The 20,706-nt window shown below is 35.0% G+C and overlaps 1 protein-coding gene across 1 annotated transcript; it reads right to left on the bottom strand.

The window, feature by feature from the left end:
• Positions 1-91: 91 nt before the first annotated feature.
• Positions 92-14,688, bottom strand: LOC110902208 (leucine-rich repeat receptor-like protein kinase PXL1). Its single transcript, XM_022148921.2, has 4 exons — positions 14,450-14,688; positions 14,292-14,355; positions 1,165-1,953; positions 92-106 (listed from the first exon to the last, which is right to left on the bottom strand). The coding sequence occupies exons 1-4, from the start codon at positions 14,686-14,688 to the stop codon at positions 92-94; spliced, it is 1,107 nt and encodes a 368-aa protein (XP_022004613.2).
• Between the last annotated feature and the right edge of the window lie 6,018 nt (positions 14,689-20,706).

The following is a 20,706-nucleotide window of genomic DNA, read 5'->3' as shown; positions in this document are numbered from 1 at the left end:
ATACAACTATTTAATAGTATTAATAAAATAATATCAATAATTAATTTAATATAATATACTAAACATTTATCCTTATTATTGATAGTAACTATCAAATGTTCATCACCTAATATAAGAAAAAAAAATCAAAATACCATTAAATATACATCCCTTAATACGATAATAAAAAAATTTCAACATACTATTCATGAGAAGTTTATGTTAATATATATAATATAATATAATACTTTAGACAGTAAAAAGTTTTATTAACATGGTTATATTTTTAATATTATTTTTGTGTTTCTGTAAGCAGTTTATTCTTTCAAGATATTTATTTAATCAATGCATTTATAATTTCTTCAATGTTGTAATCTTCAAATCTCTTAACTTTTAATAAATAATTTCAATTAATGTCATGTAGCATAATCTCTTTGGAACTCATAATTTTACTTATATTTTATTTTCATATACTTTTCTAATAATAATAATAAATCTTTTTTTGGTTTATACTAGTGTTTAAAAATAAAAATAAAAATAAAAAGTTATATTTGTAGAATTTATGTCATTAAATATTATATTCATTAAATATCATGTAACTAAATATTATGTTTGTTAAATATTTAATTAATATTACACAACGGATAAAATGGTAAATGAAAATTTGTTTAGGCATCAAAACTTGTAGCAAATGCATTATATTTTTTTTTTAATGTCGTAGGATTGAAGTTAAATTACATGGCTACTCATAAGAGTTCTTTTTATATAGTGCTATAAATACAGATAAAGCCTAACATAATTATAATAGATAGAACTTAAGCTAATATTATAGTTATAGGAAGGAAACATTTTTTTTAGAGAAAAATGCCCGGATAGTCCTTGTGGTTTCGCATTTTTTCACCTATAGTCCCCAACTTTCTAAAATTACCTGAATAGTCCTCAACTTTTCATTTTTTGTTCTCGGATAGTCCTTGGGTCTAACTTCAGTTTGTTTTCTCTGTTAAGTGGGTGTCAAATGACCAATTTACCCTTTCCTTTAAAAGGCCAAACCACAAGGACTATCCGGGCATTTAATAAATAAAAAATAAAAATCTAATTAATAACTCAAATTTCAAGTGGGCCCACAACCTACCCCACCCTCACCCTAGCTCTGTCATCATCTTCTTCTCAAAATCTATTACCCACCTGCAAGTTTTGATGATGAAATTGTAATTCATAAAGAAACCATCTTTGATACAACCACCGCCCCGTGAACGCTGCGATCCCGAACGTTAAAATCACACAAACCCCGAAAAGGAAACCGAAAACGATGTGACGGACGTGAACCTTCTTTCGGGCGGAACTGCTGGCTCGAACATTTGAACACGGCTTGAGCACGCCCCCGCATAGCCCGTCATTTCCGACTAAATCATTTGCGTTTATCGTCCGTAACATCCCATTATCCGGGAACGGTCCTTCTAACTGGTTGTACGAAAGATTGACCGTTTCTAAAGCCGGTGAGCTTCCGAAACTGTCCGGAATCTTTCCGACGAATGAGTTATTCGACAGATCAAGAACCGATAACATCGACATTCTTGCTACGGATTTCGGGATTTCTCCCGTCAACTGTTTGTGACTTAGATTCAAATTCACAAGCTTCTGGCATGAAGCTATGCTCTCCGGTAGTTCACCGGAGAAACTATTGAACGATAAATCTAGCACCGATAACGCCGGCGAATCCAGAAACCGAGTCGGGATATCGCCGGAGAAATCGTTGTTGGAAACAACTAATGTTTGCAGATTTGGCATTGAAAATATATCAAACGACAGATTTGAAACAAGATGATTCGAAGAAACATCAATGAACGAAAGCGAACTCGACAAAGTGAGATCATGAGGAATTTTGCCACTTAAATTGTTATGTGACAATTCTAACCGTTGCAGATCCGGCAAGCTTCCGAGCCCACCCGGAATTTGACCCGAAATTCGGTTATTCTGGAAACGAACTCGAACTAATGAAGAACAAGTTGAAAGACCAATGGGGATAGAACCCGAAAACGAATTGTTGAACAGAATCAAAACTTCCAGGTGGGTGATAGATTTTGAGAAGAAGATGTTGACAGAGGTAGGGTGAGGGTGGGGTAGGTTGTGGGCCCACTTGAAATTTGAGTTATTAATTAGATTTTTATTTTTTTTATTTATTAAATGCCCGGATAGTCCCTGTAGTTTGGCCTTTTAAAAGAAAGGGTATATTGGTCATTTCACACCCACTTAACAGAGAAAAAAAACTGAAGTTAGACCCAAGGACTATCCGGGAACAAAAAATGAAAAGTTGGGGACTATTCAGGTAATTTTAGAAAGTTGGGGACTATAGGTGAAAAAATGCGAAACCACAGGGACTATCCGGGCATTTTTCTCTTTTTTTTTATGAAACAATTACGAAAATAGTAAATAAGATTCTTTATGCAATAACGCTATTAGCACAATAATTTAAATAATTAATTTTAGCATGTGTCATATTTTCATTAGACAAAACGTACAAATAAGAACATTCATTTTCATCAATTTCATATCACTTACTTCTATTTTTGCAACCTCATAGTAGATTTATTTTAACATGCATGCATTGGAGCCTTATGTTCCAATAACTCTCCTTTTAATTAATACTTTGTCGTGTATTTAACAAACAATTATCTTTTAACGTATCACAAATCCTTTGAACGGCATTAATTTTTTCTATATCGAATGCCACCTCCTTTCCTATTTATACCCACAATGAGAAAACGTTTACATATCAACTTTAACTATGAGTCTTTTACTAAAACTTAGGGGTTGTTTGGTATCCTCTTAATGACCATTCAGATGCTATCTCTGTAACAACTCTCATTAAAATTAATAATTAGAATGTTAATTATCTATTAAGAAAACCCTAATTGAGACACCCAAGTGATTCTACACAAACCCTAAAATTTTCAGAACAATCGAAATCAGGATCAGGGCCCCTAAAACTCAGGGGGGGGGGGGGGTAATAGTATTATCCAAACTGTTTTCGATAGAAATTGAATTTTAACAAACCGTCGACTCACCCAAGCTACTGAGACGCGTGGCAACACCATATTAAAAGTGACCTCTCGCGCCACGCGCCAGGACCAGGTTTCCTTGTCGTGACACGCGAGCGCGCCGTTTTTCCAGTATAAATAGAGGAGTTTGGCACTTGATTTCCTGCGTTGGTTCGACGGTAAAATTCAATTTGTACACCCAGATATCGTCGAAATACTACAAAAACCCACATAATCTCGAAATTCTGCCACGATAACAGGGTAATAACTCGATCGCTATTACGATTCATTTCCGGGATCAATATATCCAAAGAATGTCTAAGTGCCGCCCACATTGGGTTATGCTTTGTCGTTTGTCGATAATTCGATAAATGAGTTGAAGCATTATACTTTGTCGTTTGTCGATAATTCGATAAATGAGTTGAAGTATTATACTTTGTCGTTTGTCGTTAATACGATAAATGAGTTGAAGTATTGCACTTTGTCATTCATTGTGAGAATTTGATCTTGTGAGTTATCGTAACTGCTGTATTGATCACTAACCCTGTTTTGTGTGCATTATTGTTAAATTAGGAATAATCAAGGCTAATCAGTAGGGCTTATACACTGCTCGTTAAATCTGCAATGTGAGTCATTCTCTTTTTCTCAAACTGTTTTACAATACCTCAAAGTATTTTCAAAAGTTATAATTACAGGGACTAAGTCGTGGATATCTTGATTTATTGGTTAGTGGGGTATTGTGCACATTACTATTTCTCCCAGTTAGGTTCATTGACCTACTAGGGAGAAACGTCACTATTAGAGTTCATTAACCTAATAAGTGGTATGACCATCGTCACCATTGTGACTTGTCACCATTGTGGCAGAAAGCCAGATAAAGATAAGATGTGAACCATTGTAATCGCTCTTATGCTGTAATTTATAACTATGGGTCATTTCCTAAAAACTGAATGAACTCACTCAGTATTTCCCCGCTGACAAAACCTTTTTCAAACATGTTTCAGGTAATCTGTTATGAGCAAAGAAAAGTGCCAGGAAGCACTACCAGCTTAGAAAAGTGGCTCAGTGTAAATAAATAAAGGAACATGTTTTAAAAATAAAGATTTCCATGGAAATCACATTATTGTAAATTACTGGGTTTTATCCCTAAATTATGTAACGAGCAGTTTTAATACTAAAGATCCTGTTTTAAAAGACTTCCGCTGTCGCCTAAATTAAATACCACGGGATTTCTGTCCCGCGGCTCCTGAAACGGGTCAAACCGGGTCGGGGGCCGTGACAGAAATAAGGTGGTATCAGAGCCACTTCTCAAGCCACTGATTTAAGCCAATTAAGTATTTAGAAAATACTTAATTTTTATTAATTGCTATTTTGTGATTATGTGTTCTATTATCTGAATAATTTTGTACAGTATGAGCAGATCTTTATATGCTAGTCAATGTAGTAAGTAATGCAAATTCTTAAATAATTTGACTCAAGTATTAGTACCTTTATTATCTACAGTCTAGAAGTCTTATTAAGAAAATCATAAAATTTTCAAATAAAACCTCGTATAATGTAAATTTCAATAGTACCCAGTAGGAACTAATATTTAAAAAAGTTTTCTATAAATTTTATGAATTCTGACTATATCTATTTTACTAAACAGCATGAGTAACTTGTCTGAGGCCCTTCAAAATTTAAATCTCTATCCAGTAAGAATAGAAGTTTCCAGAGATTTCAATAGATATATACCAAACATAGAGGAACCTATAGAATTCGATGCTTTACCTCTCGAGAAACCCAAGCCCAAGGAAATAGAAATCGGGGAAAGTTCTAGGCAAATTGAAAAGTTACCATCTCAGGAAGAGTTAGATTCTATAATGGCAAGCCATAATACTATTAAGCCTGTTAATGAAAATATTTTTAATCGCTCTCTTGAAACACCACTACCAATGAACTTAGAACCAGCTATTCCAAACCCTTCAATCCACTCGCAAATAGACGAATGGTTGATTAACGAAATACAGTTACAAAACCATCACTATAAGCTTTTTCCTCAGTTCAATCTAGAACCTTTACCAAATCCACCAATGAGTAACAAGAATACGGCTGAACTTCGCTTTGGTGAAGAACTAATGGATACTGGGAATAGGATCCAAGAGATTGGGGGACAGATCTCCTGGAACTACGATAAGAGGGAACACAGTTACTAGAATATCGTTGACAAAAAGAATAGGGGATTTATGAAACTGTTATTGTGTAATAGTAATAGTAAAATCAGTATGTGTAAGATAAATAATAAAACGGTTGTATATAGAAGCATGAAATTTTAGAAAATTTACAAATTTTGTTCGTATACGTGATTATGTGCAATTAAGTGTGATATTGAATTATTTCTTGTATACTAATTATTTATCTATAACTTAGTTGTCAAATGGAAAACGCTAATAATGAACCAGTTAATGAGGTTAATCAATCTGAGCAACAACCGGGGAATCAATATATGACTAGGCAGGATATAGAAAATATCGTTGCTCAAGGGATAGCCAACACTATTCCAACAATGATAGCTCAAGGGATAGCCAATGCTATTCCAGCAATCGTTGCTGCTGTTAAAAATCCAATAGAACCACAACAACTCGTTCCTAGCAAACGTATTTCTGAAGATAACTTCAGTAATAGCGTAAACGGAGGCAATGATCATGTTAATCATGACAATGAACCACAACAAGCGCCGCTCCCTAAGAAAATGAAAGTTGCAACGCCTGGTTGCACTTACAAGGAATTTCTTGCTTGTAAACCATCTGAGTTTGCAGGCAACGAAGGAGCGACTGCGGCACTACGTTGGTTAGAGAAAACTGAGGCAGTAATTGCCATAAGTAAATGTGCTCAGGATGATCAGGTCATGTACGCGTCAAATCTTTTCAAAGAAGGAGCGCTAGAATGGTGGAATACGGTGTTACAATCAAAAGGAAGAAGGATGGCGTATGCTATGAACTGGGAAGAATTTAAGAGCTTGGTAGAAAGAAAATTCTGTCCCGAATATGAAAAGGAACAAATGACAAACAAATTTTTAACCCACCGAATGATGGATGTAGATTGTCGAAAATATACTACGACATTCTTCGAGTATGCTCGAGTAGTACCAACCCTGGCTTCGCCAGAGCCAGTACTTATTTCTCGATATATTTGGGGATTGATTTCTGAAATCCGTAACATAGTCAAGGCTGCGAAACCTCGCACGATTGATGATGCGGTGGATTTAGCCAATACTCTGACTGACGAACTAGTACGGACAAGAGAAGAAAATAGAAGGAAGGAAGTAGCCCAAAAGATTACCCAGGTAATCCGTTCGGATAACCATAACGATTTCAAGAAAGGAGGGAATGGGCAATCTTCCACTAGTCCATTTTGCAATTTTTGCAAAAGAAAACATTTTGGAAGATGCAAAGGATACTGCAATTTTTGCAAAATTCCGGGGCATCAGGAAGAAGACTGCAGGAGGAAGAAATTTTCAGCTTGTTACAACTGTGGAGAAACTGGACATCTTAGGCCAAATTGTCCAAAACTAAACAAACCATCTGACACTAAAGCCAAACCTGCAGAAGAAGCAAAAAGGAATGCAAGAGCCTTTCAATTGACTACTCAGGAAGCAGAGCTCATTCCAGATGTAATAGCCGGTACGTCCTAGGTTACAACGTTTACACAAAAAGTATTAACTGACTCTGATGCACACCAAAGTTTTATAAATACTTCATTCTGTCAAACTCTTAACTTAGACAAATCTTTACAGTCAAAACAGGCAAAAAGGAAAATATAGAACTCTCAGGTCATATAATTCTTCGCTAACCTAATTCCTATGAAATTAGCCGAGTTTGATGTTGTATTAGAAATAGATTGGTTAGTAGCCAACCCTACTCGAATTCTCTGTGATAAGAACTTTATAGAAAATCCAGGTAACCGCCGGAGAAGTATTTATGATTATAGGAAATAAACCACGTAAGGTCACATGATGAATCATGAAGGTATTCACCTAGATCCTGCTAAGATAGCAATGGAAGAGTTCGCAATCTTTAAATGGAAATTAGGAATTTTGTAAATTTAGCCGGATACTATAGGCAGTTTATTAAGGATTCTTTTAGATAGATATATCCTTAACTAAGTTAACACAGTTAATTCTAAATAAGAACCCAAACAAAAAGAAGCCTCTAGCTAGCTTTACCAGAAGGAACAGAAGATTTTAAAGTATACGGTAATGCTTCAAAGTTAGAATTTGGATGTATGGTAATGCGACACAAAAAGGTAATTGTGTATGCATCAAGGCAATTGCAAAAGCACGAAGAAAGCCTTACCACTTGTAAGCTTAAAAATTAGAAACCACAAGTTACCCTTAAGATTAGGAAACATTATCTAAGCAAGCTTACTATCCATATGGGTCATAAGAATTTAAGATACATATTTGAGCAACAAGAATTAAACATGAGGAAAAGGAAATCCTCGGTGATTACGACTGTGATATTTAGTATCACGAAGGAAAGGCTGAAGACGGTTAGAAGAACTATACAAATAATAAACAAAAGCCGTCGAAGTTCGAGTTGGAGACAAAATGCTATTGAAAGTATTTCCTTGGAAAGGAATTTATAAATTCGGTAAGAGAAGAAGCTAAGTCTCTGATACGTAGGACCATTTCCAGTAATCCAACGCATAGGACCAGTAGCTTATCATTTACAACTACCAGAAGAATTAGCTAGAGTACATGATGTGTTTCATATATCCAATCTCAAGAAATGTCTATCAGACGAATCCCTGGTAAGTACCTCTTCAAGATATAGAGGTAAATGAAAAGCTAAAATTCATAGAGAAACCCCTACAAATAGAAGATCGGAAGATTAAATTTCTCAAACACAAACGACTAGTGCTAGTAAAAGTCAAATAGGAATCCAAGAGAGGACCAGAATACACTTGGGAACTGGAATCAAAGATGAAGTGAAAGCACCCTCATCTATTTCAGTGAATCTCGAGGACGAGATTTTTCTTAAGGTGGGGAGGATGTAACAACTCTCATTAAAATTAATAATTAGAATGTTAATTATCTATTAAGAAAACCCTAATTGAGACACCCAAGTGATTCTACACAAACCCTAAAATTTTCAGAACAATCGAAATCAGGATCAGGGCCCCTAAAACTCAGGGGGGGGGGGGGTAATAGTATTATCCAAACTGTTTTCGATAGAAATTGAATTTTAACAAACCGTCGACTCACCCAAGCTACTGAGACGCGTGGCAACACCATATTAAAAGTGACCTCTCGCGCCACGCGCCAGGACCAGGTTTCCTTGTCGTGACACGCGAGCGCGCCGTTTTTCCAGTATAAATAGAGGAGTTTGGCACTTGATTTCCTGCGTTGGTTCGACGGTAAAATTCAATTTGTACACCCAGATATCGTCGAAATACTACAAAAACCCACATAATCTCGAAATTCTGCCACGATAACAGGGTAATAACTCGATCGCTATTACGATTCATTTCCGGGATCAATATATCCAAAGAATGTCTAAGTGCCGCCCACATTGGGTTATGCTTTGTCGTTTGTCGATAATTCGATAAATGAGTTGAAGCATTATACTTTGTCGTTTGTCGATAATTCGATAAATGAGTTGAAGTATTATACTTTGTCGTTTGTCGTTAATACGATAAATGAGTTGAAGTATTGCACTTTGTCATTCATTGTGAGAATTTGATCTTGTGAGTTATCGTAACTGCTGTATTGATCACTAACCCTGTTTTGTGTGCATTATTGTTAAATTAGGAATAATCAAGGCTAATCAGTAGGGCTTATACACTGCTCGTTAAATCTGCAATGTGAGTCATTCTCTTTTTCTCAAACTGTTTTACAATACCTCAAAGTATTTTCAAAAGTTATAATTACAGGGACTAAGTCGTGGATATCTTGATTTATTGGTTAGTGGGGTATTGTGCACATTACTATTTCTCCCAGTTAGGTTCATTGACCTACTAGGGAGAAACGTCACTATTAGAGTTCATTAACCTAATAAGTGGTATGACCATCGTCACCATTGTGACTTGTCACCATTGTGGCAGAAAGCCAGATAAAGATAAGATGTGAACCATTGTAATCGCTCTTATGCTGTAATTTATAACTATGGGTCATTTCCTAAAAACTGAATGAACTCACTCAGTATTTCCCCGCTGACAAAACCTTTTTCAAACATGTTTCAGGTAATCTGTTATGAGCAAAGAAAAGTGCCAGGAAGCACTACCAGCTTAGAAAAGTGGCTCAGTGTAAATAAATAAAGGAACATGTTTTAAAAATAAAGATTTCCATGGAAATCACATTATTGTAAATTACTGGGTTTTATCCCTAAATTATGTAACGAGCAGTTTTAATACTAAAGATCCTGTTTTAAAAGACTTCCGCTGTCGCCTAAATTAAATACCACGGGATTTCTGTCCCGCGGCTCCTGAAACGGGTCAAACCGGGTCGGGGGCCGTGACAATCTCTTAATGGTTTAAAACCTCTGAATAAATAAGAGGTAACCTCAAGTCTGAATGGTTAAGAGGTAACATCTGAATGGTAAATCATCACATGTCATATTCTTCTACCTTCTCATTAGTAAAATTCTTAATGGTTCTATTAAAAGGTAACCTCTAAATGACCATTCAGAGACTACCAAACCGCCCCTTAATTTTTGTGTTTTCTTTGTGTTCCATGTTTTTGGTATTTTGAACCCCCACACCACCCCACATTCGAGCAAATGGCTTGAACCATATAGAATTACAATTACTAATAGTGAAGTTCCAGAAGTTGTGGTGGGATGTGACGATCGTGGAGCTGAGGTGATTCACCCTGGGGATTCAGTTTCTTGGAAATTCCGTATGGACTTCTTTGGAGCAAACAAATATAATTGTTGTTTCTATTGGTTTGAAGGTAACAACAGCGTTACTCCTCGTGAAGAAACCACGTTTCCAGTTTTCGACGATGAAATCATTAAATTATGTGGTAATAGTTTGTTTAGCATGAATAGATGCTATTGGAGCATCACTAGGATTGGTTTTTATTTTTCTAAAATCGATGCCTGTTGGCCCAATTATGCTTGGCGTATTATGCATACATGGAGATTTGAAGGATAGTTTAGCTATTGCCCTTCATTTTTCATTGTATTGCCCTTCGTTTTTCATTGTATTAGAAATTCATCAAGCATACATGGAGCCTCCATGTATGCTTGATGAATTTCTAATACAATGAAAAATGAAGGGTAATAACTAAACTATTATCCAAACCTCCATCTACATGATGGAGGTTTGGATGATAGTTTAGCTATTATTCTCCATCTTCCTTCTCATGGAGGTTTGGATGATAGTTTAGCTATTATTCTCCATTTTTCATTGTATTAGAAATTCATCAATCAATTTTGTTTAGATTATTAGCATCTTGTGTTATAAATTCCTTAGGCTTAGAGGATTCACATCTCACCTTCTACATACTCTTCCTCTCTACGTTTTAGAGAATATTTCTAACACCACTAGTTCTCATTCTCTATAGTAGAGAACAAAGTAGAGAAAAGAAAAGCAAATCTCTATACTTAGAGGCTCAAATCCAAGCATCTATAATTTATTGTGAGTCTATGAGAAAGAGAAACAAATAATAAAATAAGTGTTTGTGAGTAAGATAAAAATATATATAAAGAATGAGAAATTTGAGGTTTAAAAAAAAATAAACAAATTTGAGAGATAAGTATGCTAATTAAATTATGTAGATAGAGATGAAAAATAGGATGTGAAAGCACTCATAGGAGAAGAGCTATATCTTTCTCCATTTTTAAAATTGAAGGCAACCACTAAAAACCCTTATTTTCAATCCACATGAGCCTCTCTGTCTACTTTCTTTATCCCTCAAATTATGATTATTATTACTATATATAATTGAAGAAGTTGTTAGCTACGGTGAAAATTATATTGACATGTAAGTGACTCATAAACATAATCTTATCCAACCATGTGATGTCATCTCATTAAAGAATACATATTTTACATGAAAAATCTAAATTAATATTGTTATAATCTTCATGACTTCTATATTTATTTAATTAATTACATTTTTTAAGGTTACATCCTTATTTAATAATTAAAAGAAATTAAATTAAATTGAATAATAAATAGAATTAACTTTTATAAAGTCATATGAGTTTAGTATTTGTGTCGTGTGTATATTTACTAGAAGTCTATAATTAATTGAGTTCGATTTGAAACAGTCCATGAGATCCAATCACGATTAATAAATACAAAATTGCGATAAGATGTGGGTTTAACCGCATTAATACACCAAGAGTTCCGACTAGAATTGATTTCTCAAAAAACTTTGTAAGAATCTATAGGGTGTAAAATATGATAGCTCATTATTTTCTCTTCAAAGACAATTGCAAAAAGAATATATATTCGTATGCTCAAATCACATTAAAAAAACACCCTCTGGTCCCTCCACTGTCACACCCCAACCTACAGCAGAATGGTAGAGGGCATGATAATTGCTCAAAGCTTATAACAACTATTTAAAAGTTGAAGTATTTAAACCATCAATATTAAATTGTCACACATCACATAACATAAAATTCAAATATTAATACCAAGTTACAAATTCAAAATAAATTAAAGCAACATATCATAGCTGGTTTATTACTATGACAGTCCTATATGTCTTCAACTCAAAATTCGCCACCCTTGTGTACTTGTATCACTAGTAAAAAAATTTGGGCCAACAAACATGTTGGTGAATAGATCCGGTTTTTATTTAAAAACTTTTTCGTTTTATTATTTTTAGAAAACCTTATTTTATAACATGCATCATTAAATGTGAAACTAGGTCTTTCAATATAACAAGAATTCAACACATATCTCATAAGCAACACAAACATAACAATATAAGTAACCATAAACACATAGAGATTCAAACCCCAAATGGCGATTCTGCGAAACAATGATGGCGATACCGAGTTCGACCCATGGCCGTGGGGAACCAGTCAGGTAGGTGGATCCACGCGAATCCTGTGACACAAAGCGTGTAACACATAGATGCACGTATAGAGAAACAATAGAAATTAGCAACAAGGGACACAGAGAAACACATCGAATGGCATGTTATCAATCAAAATAATAAATTTGAAATCAAGCACGAGATAAACCCCAAAAAGACTTAATGGCAAAAGGGGGAAAAGAGTCGAATCTACTCACTAGTTGCGTTCCTGCTTAGTCTTGTGAAACACCGCACGATTTGGGAAATCTCGAACGACGAATAGTAACCCTATATATATATATATATATATATAGGGGACCGCTAGAATGAGAACCACCTCGAGTTGTAAGAACCGCGAGAACCACACCGTACGGGGCGAGGTGGACCAAATTTTTTTTTCAAAAACGTAGATGCATGTATTATAAACACATTCGTAAAAAAAAATTTAAAAAAAATGCCGTGCGTGTAGTTTTTTACACCACAAGTTTGTGGTTTACGAGTCCAGTAAATTTACGGAACTCGTAAACCACAAACATGTGGTGTAAAAAACTACACGCACGGCATTTTTTTTTAAATTTTTTTTACGAATGTGTTTATAATACATGCATCTATGTTTTTGAAAAAAAAAAAATTTGTCCACCTCGCCCTGGATCAAGTAGTTCTCGCGGTTCTTACAACTCGAGGTGGTTCTCAATCTAGCAGCCCCCTATATATATATATATATATATATATATATATATATATATATATATATATATATATATATATATATATATATATATATATATATATATATATATATATATATATATATATAGGGATCGCTAAAATGAAAACCACCTCTAGTTGTAAGAACCATGGGAACCACTTTCTAGCCCTTTGATCAAGTAGATGGATGGATAAGATTAAAAGTAGTTAATATTAATATTAAAAGCTTTTTGTCTTATTATGTTTTTAATATTTTATTGTTAAAGGGTATTTAGGTAAAATTGCTTTTTTTGTCTTTTTATATATATTATTTTTAAATGTCTTTTTTGTCCCATTCATTTATTACTTTTTATTAAAAAACAGATTTTTATATTAAAACAATATTTTAAATTCAGATTTTAATGATAATTTTTTTAATGATTAAAAAACAGATTTTTATATTACGTTTTTTACGCCCCTTTTTTTACGAGTGTTATTTTACGGAACGTTTTACGCCTTGTTTTTTTACGCCCCTTTTTTTACGAGCGTTTTTTTACGGAACGTAAAAAGTTTTTACGTTAATGTTTTTTACGTTTTACGCGCCGGTTTTTTTACGTTTTACGTCCCGTTTTTTTACGTGCCCTTTTACCGTCCCGTTTACGCGCCGTTTTTATGCCCCATTTTTTACGTCCCGTTTTTTACGCGCCGTTTTACGCCCCATTTTTACGCCCCCGTTTTTTTCACGCCGTTTTGCGACCGTTTTTGCCCCGTTTTTACGTCCCGTTTTTTACGCGCCATTTTTTCGAAGTTTTTTTACACGCCGTTTTAACGCGCCGTTTTTTTCACTTTTTTAACGCGCCCTTTTTGTACACTTTTTTCGTTTTACGTTAAAAATTTTAAACTTTTTACGTTTTAAGTTTTACGTTAAACTTTTTACGTTTTACGTAAAAGTTTTTACGTTTTACGTTAAAATTTTTACGTTTTACGTAAAACTTAAAAAAATTTACGTTTTACATTTTTACGTTAAAAAGTTTACGGTTTACGTTAAAAAGTTTACGATTTAACTTTTTTTTTAACAAAATCCTTTTTACGCAAAAACGAACGCGCCCAGAAATCGCATACTCGGGGAGGTGTCTCAGATATATTGTTATCATCATCGACTAGAGGGGAAAAATACAAAAACATCAAAACAAAAGTGTATCTCGAAAATAAAACGGGGTTTGGCTCAGATTAACGGATAATCAAAAGGCTGCAAAAGAGGGGTTGCAGGTTTAAAAAACCTACCCTCCGTCGTCCTTGCCGTGCCATCGTCCGTTTTTTTTATCATCACCGCCGATTCAAAAAGGAACCAGTAACAACAAAATGACAGTAACAACAAACCCAAAAATGGCAGTAGCAACAAAATGACAGTAACAACAAACCAAAAATGGCATTAGCAATAAAATGACAGTAACAACAAACCCAAAAAGAACATCATTCAAACACAGATCTAACACCCACATAGTTCACCGGTTCAAACACAGATCTAACACCCACATAGTTAACAAACCCAAAAATGGCAGTAGCAACAAAACCAGAGACACAAGATCCGAACCCAAAAGGGTGTGGTGTTTGGGGGTAGCCGACAACCGAGGCGGCCTAATTTACAAGACCAGAACCATAAATTTACAGTTCAACAAAAACCCCTAAACAAAATGAATGTTCTAGGGCCGTTAGAACATACCGTTAAAACCCGTTTTCCAGATCGACAAAGAACATCATCAGTGAAACCGCCTCCCCTTTTCTGCCAAGATCCTCCACAAACGTGAAACCACCTCCAACACTAGCACCGCCGACCAAACACCTCCTACCACCGTCTTCCGCCGTCGACCAACCACCTCCTCTCCACCGATCAAACATCTTTTGGGTTCCTGGGAGGAGATTAGAGATGGGTTGCAGGTCTGAGGGGTCGCCGGAGAAATGAGCGGTCATAGTAACATCATCACCCACCGCCGCTCACACATGAGTGAAACCCCCATGTGCGGCGACGGCACCCACCGGAGACGGAGAAGGAGGGGGGTACAACGGGGAGTAGGTGCGGCTGCAGTTTTAGGTCGGAGGGGTGGATCGGAGTCGATGAGGGTGGGTGACCGGAGGCGATGGAGGGTCAGGGGGAGATCCGGCGGGGGGGGGGGGGGGGAGGTTCCTCTTCTCTCTCAAGAAGATGAAGCTGGTGAGTTTGAGGCAAATGAAGAAAAAATGGATTTTAAAAAAGGAAGAGAGAGAGACTCTGATAGTTAAATAAAGAGAGAGAAAGAATTAAATAAAGAGAGAAAAAGATGTGATTTAAATGAAGAGAGAGGGTGAGATTAGACAATTGGGGTAAATGACCAAACTACCCTTTTCGTTGGCAAAATATGATTGGTGGAGAGTGGTTCTCATGGTTTTTACAACTGGAGGTGGTTTTCATTTTAGCGGCTCCCATATATATATATATATATATATATATATATATATATATATATATATAGACATATATTAAAAAATACTAAATATCACCATAGAATAATGACTTAGGTAACGTGTAGCATAATGTATTGTTATTTACAGATTACTATGTTCTTATACTATTTCAACATCTTAAAATTCAACAATTATGTCTTACTAACATTTGTGATATATAAAATGAAGATACAAATAAATTCCTAAGTCTATAACCAATTTTTATACCGTGATAAAACTAACCTAAACAGGACAATTTACCCAATAACAATCTCATGAGTTTATATCAAATGAGAACCAAATATTAAGTTTTAAGATGTGATGGTAAAAATTGTGTATATATATTTTTTTTGTAAGTTAGGTAATATCAATTTTATATAAAACAATCCATCATAAAAAAGATAGTTTAGTCAAAAGTTATATTTTTAATATAAGCACCGTTTATTTATTAAAAGACAAATTTTATGATAATTATTTTATTTACTCAGTAACAAAACAATTATAATCATGGATCGTAAAATCTACGAAATTACTAAATCTTGAGCCTATGATGAAATTCATGATATCCAGTTTAGTTGTTTTCTTATTTTATTTATAATTTCTTTTTATATATTTTTGCAATAAAAATTCATAACATAATCAAACAAATCCTAAAAATTCCCAAACTTTCACTAAACTAATCTAACATGATGAGGAACAAAACCCTATGATAAATTTAATCAAAATGTAACCCAAAGATTAAAAGCCCCAATTTTTATCATCTAAGAACCCTAGAAATGGGGATTTAAAATTCGTGCAGATTAAGCCCTCTATCATAGAAAGTTATAGAGGGGTTTTGTAAAGCTCGAAAAACTATGGGGATTAGGCTTTTGAATTACCTGAATAGGTGTTCGTATGAAGAAGATATGTTAAGAACAAGTTACGAGCCCTAGAAATGATCTTTGATTAAATAGATTTGTAGGCTTTCGAGAGTTGATACAATTGAGAAATGGTAATAGTGCATGAATGGAACCAAGTTTTATGTTCAAAATGGTCGAATTAACCAAGACCCTTCAAGTTCATGAAGGTACAATAATGGTGAATTGATTTTTTTTTTTTTTTTTATAAATTTGGTTAATTAAAGATGAAAGGAATGAATTAAATGATAGGGATTTAATTGTTTAACAAAACCAATTCCTTTGGGTATTCTAAAGGGAGTCAAAGAGTCGTGGTCGGGCAGGTGGTTTGGGAATTTATGGTCGGTGAACTCCCAGAGAAGAAGATGACATAGCTGGTTTGCGATGTGGTCTGTTTAAAAGTCTGTTTGTTTCGGGTTATAGCACAAAGGTTGTTGTGGTATAGTTGTTCATTTGATGTTTAAGGTTTGGGCCGGCTAGATGCATGGGTTTGATACCCGGCCAGCGCGTCCCCAATATATATTTTTTTGAGTAAATTACAAAAATCGTCGTTTATGTATGTCACTTATTGCAAACTGTGCCCTTTGTCTTCAATAATTACAGAAAACGTACTCGATGTTTGCAAACCCTTGCAAGTTATATCCTTTAGCCCTAACTCAGTTAAATTTTGTGGTTAAATATGACCAAATGGACCTCACATGAGGGTATTTTTGTGGTTAAATCTGAAAAATGGACCTCACATGAGAGTAAAATGACCAAAATACCATCATGTGGGGTTCATTTGGTCAAATTTAACCACAAAAAAATAACTGAGTTAGGGTTAAAGGACATAACTTGCAAGGGTTTGCAAACATCAAGTATGTTTTCTGTAATCATCGAAGACAAAGGACACAATTTGCAATAAGTGACATACATAAAGGACGAATTTTGTAATTTACACTATTTTTTTGTACAATTAACATTTGTATGTAATCGTTAAAGGCTGGGCTAAATAGCCCAGTTGGTTTGTGCGCGCGGTAATAAAGAGGAGAACCCGGGTTCGAACCCGTCCTCCACCAGTTTTTTGTTTCTTTAATTAATAAAAGTTCAAATGTTACAAACTGGCCCCTGTCCTTTCAACTTTGTGATATAAGGCACCTTTATTCTTTATTACTTGGTTTAATCAAATATCCAGCTTAGTTAGATAAATAACTAACTTGATTTATAAGTATAAATAACTTAGTTTAGTTATATATATTTTATTTATTTATTATATATTTTTTAACTAACATGATTTATTACTAGTTATACTATTTCTTTTAAAATCTATTCTAACCTAGTTTTAAAATGATTTTTCATTTAATAACTAACTAACCGCATATAGTTATAAACTTACAACATTAACGTTTTGGATCCGAAGATAATTAAATGAATTAAATAAACGCACCACACAATATAACTAATAAACAAATATAAATATTATAAAAAATTTCACATTCATTTATTTTATTAGGTGTAGGATCCAGTTTACAGTATGAATCGGGTTTTGCGGATCCGTTTTTGACGGATGTTACCGTCTCCTCTACTTTGGAAAATTTCTTTCCGAAATTTAGAGAAACCGTTCGTGTAGAAAGGTGTGTAGTGTTTTTAATGGGTGGGTGATACTAGTTAGATTTAGGAATTGCACTAAGAACTCTCATCTTAGATTCGTTCAACGTGAGGTGATGAGTGTTAAACACATGTATTAAGGATGCTAAAAGTACACTCATGCTAAGATTTATCGGGAGTAGGGTTTAGATCCGTTTGAGGTGGTAACGTTCCTAGTAAGGATTGAATACCCAGTTAAGGAATCTATTTTTTAGTGTCGGAGATACGGGAGTGAAAAACATGCATAATTAGGTATGAGATAGCCTATCTTAAGCGATGTGAGTATCACATCGTGAAGCCTAAAAACGGCATATTGGGGATTGACTATGATTTAAGGGAAAGTCTACACCATAGAATTAAATCACCAACCGCAGAAACCAAAAAGCTAACAAAATCTCCCATGATTAGTCTAACGATGCTTTTGATAATTTGACAGAGGCACTTATATATAGGAAGTAGCAGCGGCGTATCCACCATGACTTTAGCATGAAATGCCTAAGTCAACAATACATTAACGTAATTGTCTGAGTACAAAAGAAAATAACGAAAATTCAAAATGATAACATCAGAACTTCCCATTTTTCTTGAAATCAAAACAGTAAAGAAGTTTTGTTCTTCGGACTTGGACTACACATTTCCAGCGTTGTTGTTAGCCCCTGCTTGATTAGCATTGTTATTGACGACTCTACCCTCTGCTGCCTGGTAGGCTTGATTAACCGGTGTAGCCTGAGCTTGGGCGTTGATGATGTTCACCAATCTTAGGCAGGTGTTTCGAAAATGAGTGGGGTCACCACAATTAAAACATGTTCTAGTTGGAGGAGATTGGGTTGGTAATAGGGCTGGATCATGTTCTGCGAAGGTGGAGCCATGATTTGAGGTTGTTGGTATATGGGTTGGGTGACCAATTGGTTATTAGGGTGAGTTTGGTGTTGGTTAGGTGCTTGTCGCGGAGCAGAGCGACAAACATGAGCCAATGGACCAAGGCGTCCACAATTGGTACACTATTGGCATGGGGTATGGGCTTGATGGTGGAAATTACAATGGTTACACAATGTGTGAGGGCCGGTATAGGGTTTCTTATTCGGGCGACCAGTAGGTGCGACTTGGTTCAGTGGGGTGGGTGGCTGGTATAGGAGGGCTTGTAGTAGCCGCATAGTTTATTTCATTACCCTTGCGCTTTTTACTTGTACTAGAGTGAGAGGAAGATTCGGCCTTAGTTTCTTTTGCCTCATTTGATTCTTCAACAGGAGCTTTGCCAACAGGAGCTTTGCCAGCTGACCCCTTGCTCCATTCACGATCCAAATACTTCGACTTTATGCGGTTTTCAGCGAGTTGACCAGATAGCCGCATAGCTGCTTCAAGAGTTTCTGGCCTACTACCATCCATCGTGTCTTTGATAACGGCAGGCAAGCCACTTGAGACAATTGATCGAGCTCAGTCTTAGAATGCATTTCGAACATACATTTGTAAATATTGGGTGTAATGTCAAATGTTGTAATATGTGGATTCTAAATTTGATAGTTATAAGTATAAATTCTTTTTGATGGTTATACATAGTCCTTATCGTTTATCAAAATTTTGGATTTGATCCCTAACTTTTTAAAAGTACACGGACGGTCCTAGTGGTTTGCACTTTGTAACACATTTATTCCTCAACTCAGCCAAAAGTCACATGAATGGTCCCCGTGGTTTGCATTTTACAACACAATTAGTTCCTAATTTGGACCTGCTGAAACCTTTGACATGTTGGCTAGAGACTATATGCGTTACAAAGTGCAAACCACATGGACCATTTATGTACTATTGAAAAACAAATAATCAAATCCAAAATTTTAGTAAATCACAAGGATCACCCGTCTACTTTACTCTTTTATTAATTGGCGTTAGCTAGTTTTTGAATCTGGTCTAGCAGGTCTGATAAGTTTGACCAGTAAACCCAGTAAGACACACAGTTTAACCACATGCCCCATTACAAAAACGTGCCCCAACTACACCAATTTAGAGAAAGATAAATTACTAATATAATTTATTCCTAGATGGCAATGAACCTGACCTTATAGACTAAATGTATGTATGTATAATAGATTTATTTTAACATGCATGTATTGGAGCCTTATGTTCCAATAAGTCTCCTCGTAATTAATATTTTGTCGTGTATTCACAAACAATTATCTTTTTACATATCACAAATCTTTGAACGGAATTAATTTTTTCCATATCAAATGCCATCTCCTTTTCTATATATACCCACAATGAGAATACGTTTACATATCAGCTTTAACTATGAGTCTTTTACTAAAACTTAATTTTTGTGTTTTCTTTGTGTTCCATGTTTTTGGTATTTTGAACGCCCACACCACCCCACCTTCGAGCAAATGGCTTGAACCATATAGAATTACAATTACTAATAGAGAAGTTCCACAAGTTGTGGTGGGATGTGACGATCGTGGAGCTGAGGTGATTCACCCTGGGGAGTCTGTTTCTTGGAAATTCCGTATGGACTTCTTCGGAGCAAACAAATATAATTGTCGTTTCTATTGGTTTGAAGGTAACAATAGCGTTACTCCTCGTGAAGAAACCACGTTTCCAGTTTTCGACGATGAAATCATTAAATTATGTGGTAATAGTTTGTTTAGCATGAATAGATGCTATTGGAGCATCACCAGGATTGGTTTTTATTTTTCCAAAATCGATGCCAGTTGGCCCAATTATGCTTGGCGTATTATGCATACATGGAGATTTGGGAATTAGTTTAGCTATTACCCTTCATTTTTCATTGTATTAGAAATTCATCAAGCATACATGGAGATTTGGATGATAGTTTAACTATTATCCTCCATTTTTCATTGTATTAGAAATTCATCAATCAATTTTGTTAAGATCATTAGCATCTACTATCAAAAGTTACCTTATAATAATTGTAGTTGTCAAAGTATGTGCATTACTGTTTTCAGTATTATTCTAAAACATCACTAGTTCTCATTCT

This window comes from Helianthus annuus, chromosome 13 (genome assembly GCF_002127325.2).
Source record: "Helianthus annuus cultivar XRQ/B chromosome 13, HanXRQr2.0-SUNRISE, whole genome shotgun sequence".
NCBI classification, from domain to species: domain Eukaryota; kingdom Viridiplantae; phylum Streptophyta; class Magnoliopsida; order Asterales; family Asteraceae; genus Helianthus; species Helianthus annuus.
Note: the sequence above shows the minus strand (reverse complement) of the source record. Positions and strands in the feature narration are given on the sequence as shown.

Bases quoted from the DNA above. Each gene is read 5' to 3' on its own strand.
- LOC110902208 (XM_022148921.2), bottom strand. From the start codon at position 14,688: ATGACCGCTCATTTCTCCGGCGACCCCTCAGACCTGCAACCCATCTCT. The intron at 14,356-14,449 runs GTTTTAACGGTA...CTTGTAAATTAG, and splicing joins TTTGTCGATCTGGAAAACGG to GCCGCCTCGGTTGTCGGCTA. The intron at 1,954-14,291 runs GTTTTGTTGCTA...GTTCGTTTCCAG, and splicing joins GTTCGGATCTTGTGTCTCTG to AATAACCGAATTTCGGGTCA.